Below are 10,444 nucleotides of genomic sequence, written 5' to 3'. Positions count from 1 at the left end.
TGCTGTCTTGCGCATTGGAACTGGAAGAACTCATAACACCTCACGATCGTCTGAGTCAACAGGGGTTCTAATCTCCAAGTTATTTTCAGCTGCTAGATTTTTCAGTTGAAATAACAGCATTGCTGCAAGACAGCGACCCCTCGCGATAAAACCGGGGATTACTGCTATCATTCAGCTGACTGAAGTAGGCCTACGTATAATTCGTAATGCCAGGTTAAAACATGACTATAATTCACAATTATGTAAAAGCTGATGATAAAAACCTTGGTGTTCTTTATTTCTTAAAATGCAACTTTTGAAAAACATACTTGAGATTTCCCAGTACTGCAACTGTAATTTAAGAAACATTTTGAAAAAAGAATCTCTTGTTTCAGTTGCAAGTACACAGTCATACAGGCATTGATGTCTTCAGGATTAGAACATTGTAATATTCACCGTTTGTGTCTAAATAGTCATGCTTTATTTCAGACTTTACACTGTCACTTGAAACTGTCAAACTTTACATCAGAATAAAAGGAGGAACATGTTACTATGATCTTAGTCTCATTGCAGTCGTTACGTGTTACTTTTAGAATAGATTTTTTAAATGTTAAAAAAGCACTGTATAACTTAGCTCCCGAGCACTCCAATCTCCAAATTAGAGACTCCTTACGCAAGAACTTATTGCCTCAGGTCTTAAAACAAAGGAATTATTTATGACCCATTTAATAACAAAATGTGACCAAACTTAACTTTAGTTCCTGTTTCATCACCTGCATTGGCCTGACACTAGCTTTACTCTTCTGTATTGTTTTAACATCTTAATTTAACTGGCTTATCAAATTCTAATCAATTATATTATTATTATAATTGTAATTATAATAATAATTATTATTATTATATTATCATGCCTTTTCCTCTTCTCTCATTCTGTGTGTTCTCCTATTTGGAAAGTGTGTTGAACATCATGGATGAAGCACAATTTTTAAATTAAATTTGCTGTTTATAACTTACATTATGATAAAACAAAAGCATGGAAACATTCCACTCTCCATTTTTTATTCACATTTTAATTTTTATTTCAAATGAAGCACCGTGATAGCATTTTCCATACAGTTAACTATGCCTTTTACAAATAAAAATAAAAATAAAAAATCCACAAGATTGTTCATAATGAAAAAAAAACTCTTATCTTAAAATTTTTCCAAAATAGTAACATGTGTATTTTGCTAGAGCTCCTTTGAAGAAAAAATAAATTACTTGATATTTTTATAACAGATAAATTACTATCCTTTTCATTTTTATTATAAAAGTTTTGTTTCTACTAAAAGCACAAAAACTCAAGACATTTAGGCACACAAAATGTTCATGCACACACACGCATACGCACACACACACACACACACACACACACACACTCACAATCACCCACACACACAGGCAGAGACACGTGCAAGGAATCAGAAGCAAGGAATCAACTTAAAAAGAAACTTCAATCAATTACCATACCCCCCCCCCCCCTTTTTGTAGCTTAATTGGACAACAAAATACAATATGACTTATACTGGTCGATAAATAGCCAGAGCTATACAGGTTAGAGAGCTCGGTTACAACCTCGTGTGAATTCAGCCTTTCCTGTTTGTTTGCTGTGTGTGTGTGTGTGTGTGTGTGTGTGTGCGTGTTTGTGTGAATGCACAATTACATACAACAGTATACATTTTTTTGTTTGTAGCCTCTCTTAAGATTCTCATTTGTGGAATGTTATTTGATAAGATTGTTAGGTTTTATGCCATACATGTACAATATTTTATGAAAGGTTGCTTTGGTGTGTTCCATTTTTGAGTAAGCTATTGCATATTTTATTACAGATTTTTTAAAGTTTGGCTGTTGCATAATTAATATCTATATCCAGCAGAGATACATTATGATGCTGAAAGGTCCTCTCTTATCAAAAACACATACAGTAATATATTATAACGTACTATTAAAATATAGGTACTTTGTGCTATATATGAACTCTTATATAACAGCCTTTACATATCAATACAGCATTAATACATATTGAAATAAAGGATATAATATAATGTCTGCAATACAATTATTTAAGAAAACATAATTATAAAAATATGTAATACGGTCAAATAAATATATATAACAGTCAGTCTTATAAGTGTGTGTGAGTGCATTTGGATGTGTGTGCATATATGTATGTATGTATGTGTATGTTGTTGTGTGTGCACGCATGTGTAAAAGAACAAAAATGACAGGAACATCTACACATAATATGAATAAACAACATTCATCATAGTAGTAAAAACAGGCACATGGGCATTACTGGAAAATACTGTATGAACTAGGAAGCTTCCTTTTTGCAGCATTTTGGCCCTTCAATACTTGCTTCTATTTGCAATGTTAACAGAAAATCACAGATTGGAATGAAAGCAGGTACACAGACCAAGTGACAGTGAGAAAAGGACAGTAGAAATGACGTGATGTGTACTTTATCACCAGACAACGGTGCACAAAGAGCTTTCACTCTCGTGCATTTTTTGAAACCACTACTACAACATCTTGACAAAGACAAACGCATTTAGACAGACAGCCTGTACTTCTGCAAAGAGACCAGGCGAGCCAGCCTGCCGATAACAAGATGTCCAAGTCATGAATAACTGAACGTGCAGAACCGATGGCAGGTGTCTGAGCACGTGCAGATACTGCGCGACACGCGTGGGGCAGCGTGACGTATGCCTGCCTGAAAGTGTGACTGCGTTTCTCTGTGGTCCAGGTTTGTGAGCATGTGCCAGTATTGTGGCATCATGTCTGCATCTCCTAGGAGTTAAACCAGTGTGCAGATGCAGGGTCCACTGTCTACCGTGCAATTATGAGATAATCTCAGTGCTGGAATCGATCTAATCAATCGAATCGAATCGAATCGAATCGAATCGAATCGAATCAAATCAATCGTGCTTTCTCTCATTTCTCATTTCAAATCGTATTTTGGAGCAATCCCTGGTGTATCCCGTTTGGCAGGTCACTCAAAGTCAACTATCATCACCCTGTGTCACAAATGCAAATCTTGCAGGAAAATGAGTTTTGCTCTCAAATGAAAAAAAAAAAAAGAAATAAAGATGTATAGTATACTTGTTTCATGGAACAATTTTGTGCAAGGATGTATTATTCTTCTGTTTTTTTAAATTCTTCTGACAACTGGTTCACTGGTTCACAGAAAAACTATGCTAAGCTATCTCTTTCAATACTGTCCATTAGAAAGCTACTGAATAGGCTATGCTTAAGGTTTGTTATACTGAAGTATTAAAGATGATGTTGTGTCATGCTGAGGACAGTTTGAAGTGCTTACATCTTTCTGAATTCCAGTATCAGTTAAAGCTACTTACTTCAGTTGTTCTCTGCTATCTGTCCTGGATCTCATCCCAGCAGTGTTGGATATGTGTGTGATTACTATACAAGTATATTCGTATAAGCATATTCTTTTTCGACAAAGTGCTAAATTCTTCAGTTCCTCGTGGTTGCTGAACTAAATGCTGCACACCATTTCAAATGGCGTGCAGTTTCTGAACCAAAATAAAACGTGAACATTATTTTGGTGGGAAAAACAAGCTGATGCAATATGTGAGAAAGGCGTGGTGGGCCTCAGTGTTCCATTTTCGCTCCCTTCCAGAAGAGAAAATTTAAGGGATTTGGGGACATGATCATTACAATGTTTTTTTTTTAATGTTTCATGAGCTTTCATGTCCCAGTTTGGCTATCAAATGCCACAGTTGGCATCTCTGTCATCATTTCCTGTTCTCTGAATCCGCTTGTAAACTACAATTTCACAATCAAAACTTTTTTTTGTTAATAAAACGCACCGAATATTATGTGTTGCTCTCCTTTGGCTCAATTTAGGCTGGTTACAATACATCTGAGTCTGTGTCCAGATGTTCAGATGTTCGTGGAGAGATCAATTTAAGAGTATTAAACCGATTTGCCAACTGTTCTGAAAGGCAATATATTTTGTCATGCAGGACTTCCTGTACGTATCCTGATGAAAGCATGTTATAATAGGTAACAGGTGTTTCTTTGTCTTGAGTTTCTCCAAAAAAAGTTTGGCATGATCATATTTGTACTTTTGGTACTCTAATATTTCTTTGCTTTTTTTGGCATTGCTTCATCATGTCTCTACCATGCTCTAATTGCTATAAGTATAATTTGCTGGCAAGCAGTCATGACATGATATTACACATGATAAAACTTTTTTTTGGCATACATCCTGTTGAAAATATGAACAGTATGTTTTCACCAAGGTGCCCATGCTACGTGATGTCACAGCATACCGGCGGTTTGAATGCGCTGTGTGCGTTGGTGGCAGTGCTCTCGTCCCCCTCTCCTCGCCCCCGCCCCTCGCCCCCTCTCCGGGCCTGTCCCGCTGCGGACGGGGTGCGCAGGGGCGTCCCTGCGCCTCGCTCAGTGCCTCCTGGCCCTCTGCGCGCTGTGAGTGCAGGACGCGCAGCAGGCCGTTTTGTAAAAGGAGTACACGCACAGCCGCGCCTGCGCCACTTTGGCACAGTTGGGCCGCTTGTCTCTGCAGTTCTCATCTGTGGAGCGGGAGGGAGAATCAGAGAGCGCAGGGATTAAAATGGAGGCAGACACACACACACACACACACACACTCTCTCTCTCACACACACACACACACGCACACACGTGCGCACACACACACAATCACAAACACTCACTGTCACCCACACGAACACACGCATGCATACACACACACGCACACACGCATGCATACACACATGCACACACAAACACACACACACACGCAGACACACACACTCTCTCACACACACACACACACCCACACACAAACACACGTGCGCACACATACACAATCACAATCACTCACTTAACACTCACCTACACACACACTCACAAACACTCACTGACACCCGCACACACACACGTGAGCACACACACACATGCACGCACACACACACACACATACATACTTGCGCATGCACACACGCACACACACACACACACACACACACACACACACACACACTGGTTACCTGGGACGTGGGGGCTGCATGGTATAATGTTACAAGTCTGCTCCTGCTCTGGTTTGTCGATGAGGTCACAGTCTGCGCTGTACTGATTGTCTGCTGTGAGACACCGTACCTCCCTGGCCTGAAGCCCCTTCCCACACGAGCGAGAGCACTGCACAGAGAAGACAGGAAACGAGCACAAAGTTATAAAACTTCTGCAGTGACCCGATGGAGAGCAGTACAAATACACAGCCTGTCCGCTCTCTCCCCCCCTCTCTCTCCTCCCTGCGTGGCTGTGTCGCCCGTCCCTCTCTCACCGCAGTCCAGTCGGTAGTGAACCACTGCGGGCTGCACGGCTCTGTCTCGCAGGTCTGCACAGGGGAAGGCTTTCTCAGGCGCGCACACCGGTCGGCCGGCGCCACATTGAAGTCGTTCCCCAGCTTCTGAACGCAGATGATGTCGCGGCGCTGCGTGCCGTTCCCACAGGGGACGCTGCACTGTTAGGGGACACGAGAGGAGCGGTTTTTAACGCTTCTGTCCGGGAGTAACGAGTGAATTTCATCCGCTTTTCTCAAGACCCAAGGTTTTAATGCGCTAATCCCTCTCTCTCATTTTCCTGTCATCCCTCGTTCTCTTGGCTTCCCCTAAAAGTCCTGTCCCCTGCCTCCCGCCTCCTCTCGCCCACCCCCTCCTGCCTCTCACCTGCCCACAGGGGCCAATGCAGCATTCTCCCACCCCCCTCACCTGCCCCAGGGGCCAGTGTACCATTCCCTCAACACTCCCACCCGCCCGCCTCACCTATCCCCAGGGGCCAGTGTAGCATTCCCCCCCCCCCTCACCTGCCCCAGGGGCCAGTGTAGCATTCCCCCCCCCTCACCTGTCCCACGGGCCAGTGTAGCCTGCTCTGACCCCCCCCCCCCCTCACCTGCCCCAGGGGCCAGTGTAGCACCCCCCCCTCACCTGCCCCAGGGCCAGTGTAGCACCCCCCCCCCCCCCCCCTCACCTGCCCCAGGGCCCGGTGTAGCACCCCCCCCTCACCTGCCCCCATGGCCCGGTGTACCACAGGTGAGTGGCCTCACAGGGCCCTCCATTGCAGGCCTTCATGTCGGCCGGCTTCTCCGCCGCGCAGCCTCCTCCTCCTTCTCCCTCTCTCCCGCCTCCTCTGGTCAGACACACCACCTGCCTCCGCTGGACTCCGGGGCCGCACTCTGCCGAGCACTGGGGGGTGGGGGGGGGGGGGGGGGGTTAGGGTTAGCGGAAGCAATCGCTAAATAACTAAACACACACACACACATACACACACTGACATTGATTTAAAAAAATGTTTTAATGAATATGGATATAACAGAAATTTGGAACAGGGTACATATACATGCTTTCTGTTTTTGTGATCTTACGGGCTCTCTGTAAAAGTCAACGGTCTCTGCTTCCACTAAATCCTTATTTATGCTTCATTACTGCTGTGCGGTAAACTGTACTCACTATGTATGACCAGTCCGTGAAGTACCAGTTAGTGACGCAGGGCCCCATGTGACAGTCCTCACTGCCTTGTGGGCGGAGCCTGGAATTGCACTCGTGGTCATTCACAACGCTGCCGTGGTTACTGACGCAACGGACATTCCGTGTCCTCTTCCCCACGCCACAATCCACTGAGCACTGAGAGACAGAGAGAGAGAGAGAGAGAGAGAGAGAGAGAGCGAGAGAGAGAGAGAGAGAGAGAGAGAGAGAGAGAGAGAGAGAGAGAGAGAGAGAGAGAGAGAGAGAGAGAGAGAGAGAGCGAGAGAGAGAGAGAGAGAGAGAGAGAGAGAGATTTTTTAATTATTAAAACTCCTTTTATTGGGACATTGTTCAAACGCATAAATTACAGGACTTCAAAAAGACAGACCACACAACAAAGAACAAACACAAACAGGCAGAGAGAGAGAGAGAGAGCATCTGATAAAGTCATTGCCAGGCTCTTTCCTGAATCCTGAGTCCCACAGGCTGCTGATAAAATATGAGGAACAGATGAGGTGGACACGCTCCTACCCCATGAACCAGGTTTAACCCTAACCCACGCTGAGTCTCATCTCCCTCACACAAACCCGCATTGCCTCTCATCTCCCTCACACAAACACACACGCACGCACGCACTGTTTGCTATTTTTGGAGAAGTGCAGCAAACCGCAGGACACAATGCACTGGCGTTTTCCTTCCTTAATTACAGGATAAAGGTGGAACTGCCACAGGGAAGAGCAGGAATTACTGAGGGGAGGAAGATCTGGGTGACCTGTTGTGCTGTGGAAATTTTTATTGGTTTGTACCTCGCATATTTTCGCTTTGGGTTGAGTGCTACACGCACACACACACACACACACACACACAGACTCATGCAAACACACGCACACACACACACACACACACAGACACACAGACTCATGCAAACACACGGACACACACACACACACACACTCACACACACACGTGGGCACACACACACACATGCACACACACACGCATGCGTGCACACACACACGCACACACACACGTGGGCACACACATGCACACACACACGCATGCGTGCACACACACACACATACACGCACACACATGCACACACACACACGCATGCGTGCACACACACACACACACACGCACACACACGCACGCACACACACGCATGCGTGCACACACACACACACACACACACACGCACACACACACACATACGCACACACATGCGCGCACACTACCCCCCCCCCCCCCCCAGGCACACAGACTCACGGTGCTCCAGTTGGTGCGGATCTCCCAGTGCGAGCACGTGCGGGGGTGGCAGGGCTGGGTGGCGTTGGGGCGGGACAGGAGGGCGCAGCGCTGGGGGTGCACCATGGTGGAGCGGTTCCCGAAACTCTGCCTGCACTGGAGCTGCCTCTGCTGGACCCCCCAGCCGCAGGAGACGCTGCAGTCCGACCACGAGCCCATCTCCCAACTGCAGGGACAGGACAGCGTCACGCATCTCCTCACCCCAGCCATCACCGCCGCACGCTAACCCAACCCACATTACCACACCCCAGCCATCACTGCCGCACGCTAACCAAAAGCACATTACCACACCCCAGCCATCACTGCCGCACACTAACCCAACCCACATTACCACACCCCAGCCACCACTGCCGCACGCTAACCCAACCCACATCACCACACTCCAGCCATCACTGCCGCACGCTAACCCAACCCACATTACCACACCCCAGCCATCACTGCCACATGCTAACCCAACCCACATTACCACACCCCAGCCATCACTGCTGCACGCTAACCCAACCCACATTACCACACCCCAGCCATCACTGCCACATGCTAACCCAACCCACATTACCACACCCCAGCCATCACTGCTGCACGCTAACCCAACCCACATTACCACACCCCAGCCATCACTGCCACACACTAACCCAACCCACATTACTACATCCCAGCCATCACTGCCGCACACTAACCCAACCCACATTACCACACCCCAGCCATCACTGCCGCACGCTAACCCAACCCACATCACCACACCCCAGCCATCACTGCCGCACGCTAACCAAAACCAAATCACAACCACCGCCTGTCCTCACTCAAAACTGAGAAAACGAAACTGACACCTGAACATAAAAAAGTTCTTCATCAATTTGTTTCTTGTTTCCAGCTCTTTCCGCTCACTGTGAGCTGAGTAAACACTGCTCCCCAGAAGCAGCGTCCGTGCCGAGTGTGGATTCAGCATATGTGACAAATTAATTATCTGCTGATTTATTTCTGTCAGCTGGCCGTGCCACAGCTGAGCTGAGCTGTCAGCCGCACTGGCTGCCTGGCAACCACTCGGCGCTCACAGCGAATGGGAAAGCAGGCGCAGCAGGAAGGAGGGGATCGAGCGTCGGGCCAGAGAGGAATATTTCTGAAGTTACACACTGACACTCAGGGGAGCCGCTGCCAAGACTCCGTCCAGGAATCCAAAAATCCTCCAGTGGACGTCCCCTGCCCTTTCAAAACAAACAGACGCAGGCACGCGCGTGCACAGGCACACGCACAGGCACACGCGCACAGGCACACTTACAAGGGCGGGCAGGGCTGCACGTTGCACGGCTCTTCCTCTTCAGTAGGCCTCGTGGCCGAGTCGCACTTCCTGTCAAGCACTTCCTGTTCGGTGTGGCGATCGACACAGTAAACCGCCCTGTGCTGAAACCCTGGAGACAGAGAGCACAGCAGGCAGAGTAGCGTCAGAGCGTTCGCACACTTGCACACACCAAGGAGGGTGTAGTACCAGCTGTGGCCACAAGGCGGAAACACAGTACAGCCAGTACAGTTCAGTAAAACGCACACAGCCACACCCACACAGAAAAATCAGACTAAATGTGAGGGGAGGAGATGGACACAAGGCACAAAAGAGAAACACACTCCTGCACTTTGGCACGAGACATTATGGCTCAGATACTACTGCAACTTAAGCACGCTTTCCAGATTTCACAATATTCGCTACATTTAAAAACATATTCCCCATCCCTACTTTACTGCATTGCGTTTATCTCAGTCGGCTACCCGCCTCAGATGAGAAATACTTATTTAGACAGAGCGGAGAGAGGCCTCTGACCTTTGCCACAGGAAGCAGAACATTTCGTGAGCTCGCCCCTCCGCCACACGAAGGGCCGCTGGGTGTCGAGGGGCAGGTCGGTGCGCGGGGGGATTCGGGCGTGCCGATTGGGCGCGGGCCCTTGCGGGCGGGGTCGCTCGGGCGACCACCTCCTCTCCGAGGAAGAGGACGGGGGAGGCGGGAGGGGAAGGGGGTCTTCCACAGCTAACATCAGGGCACCTGGGAGCGAGGGGAGCGAGGGCGGGGGGGGGGAGAGAACAAGAGAGAGAGAGAGAGTAAGAGAGCAGGGAACAGGGAGAAACAGAAGACACAGGAGAGGATGATTCAGTGGGCGGAGCCCGGCTCGGAATGATGTAATCATTCCTCCTGATCACATGGAGCCTTCACTCCGTGGCCAGAGACGGTTCAGCTTGACCTCGTTGCCTCATCGCTGCCTGCGTCTCAGCGGAGTCGCATCGTTCTCTGCGTAAACAAGCCTCGTCTGCCCGTCACCGGGCGGCCGACAGAAAAGTTCACGGGGGCGAAGGCAGACTCACTGACGTCTCGGAGAGCGGCCCTTCCTCCGTCTCTTTCTCTCGCTCGCTCCCTCTCTCCCTCGCTCTTCTCCGCCGGTATGTAGAACTCGTAGTCAATCCCCGGGTTCTGTCTGTGATAGATTATCTGCAGAAGACACAGTGAGATAAGGTCACTATCGGCGGAACGATTGGCTCCCAGTTATTTCTCGAAGGGTCTCACTTCACTTCTGTTCGTCTATTGACTTTCTCCGAAATCCCTGACAGCTAAACCGATTCCCTGAAAAGTACAC

The 10,444-nt window shown here is 47.9% G+C and overlaps 1 protein-coding gene across 1 annotated transcript in view; it reads right to left on the bottom strand.

The window, feature by feature from the left end:
- Window positions 1-1,025: 1,025 nt before the first annotated feature.
- adamtsl4 (ADAMTS-like 4) overlaps window positions 1,026-10,444 on the bottom strand; it is a 25,073-nt gene continuing 15,654 nt past the window's right edge. Inside the window, exons 9-17 of the mRNA XM_035386291.1 lie at window positions 10,176-10,299; window positions 9,640-9,858; window positions 9,106-9,235; window positions 7,791-7,995; window positions 6,510-6,683; window positions 6,066-6,245; window positions 5,345-5,524; window positions 5,052-5,199; window positions 1,026-4,574 (exon numbers count right to left, since the gene is read on the bottom strand). Coding sequence (XP_035242182.1) covers window positions 4,444-4,574; window positions 5,052-5,199; window positions 5,345-5,524; window positions 6,066-6,245; window positions 6,510-6,683; window positions 7,791-7,995; window positions 9,106-9,235; window positions 9,640-9,858; window positions 10,176-10,299 — 1,491 coding nt within the window. The 3' untranslated portion in view covers window positions 1,026-4,443. The remainder of the gene's footprint in view (window positions 4,575-5,051; window positions 5,200-5,344; window positions 5,525-6,065; window positions 6,246-6,509; window positions 6,684-7,790; window positions 7,996-9,105; window positions 9,236-9,639; window positions 9,859-10,175; window positions 10,300-10,444) is intronic.

The sequence above is a fragment of the Anguilla anguilla genome, chromosome 1 (genome assembly GCF_013347855.1).
Source record: "Anguilla anguilla isolate fAngAng1 chromosome 1, fAngAng1.pri, whole genome shotgun sequence".
Taxonomy (NCBI): Eukaryota; Metazoa; Chordata; class Actinopteri; order Anguilliformes; family Anguillidae; genus Anguilla; species Anguilla anguilla.
Note: the sequence above shows the minus strand (reverse complement) of the source record. Positions and strands in the feature narration are given on the sequence as shown.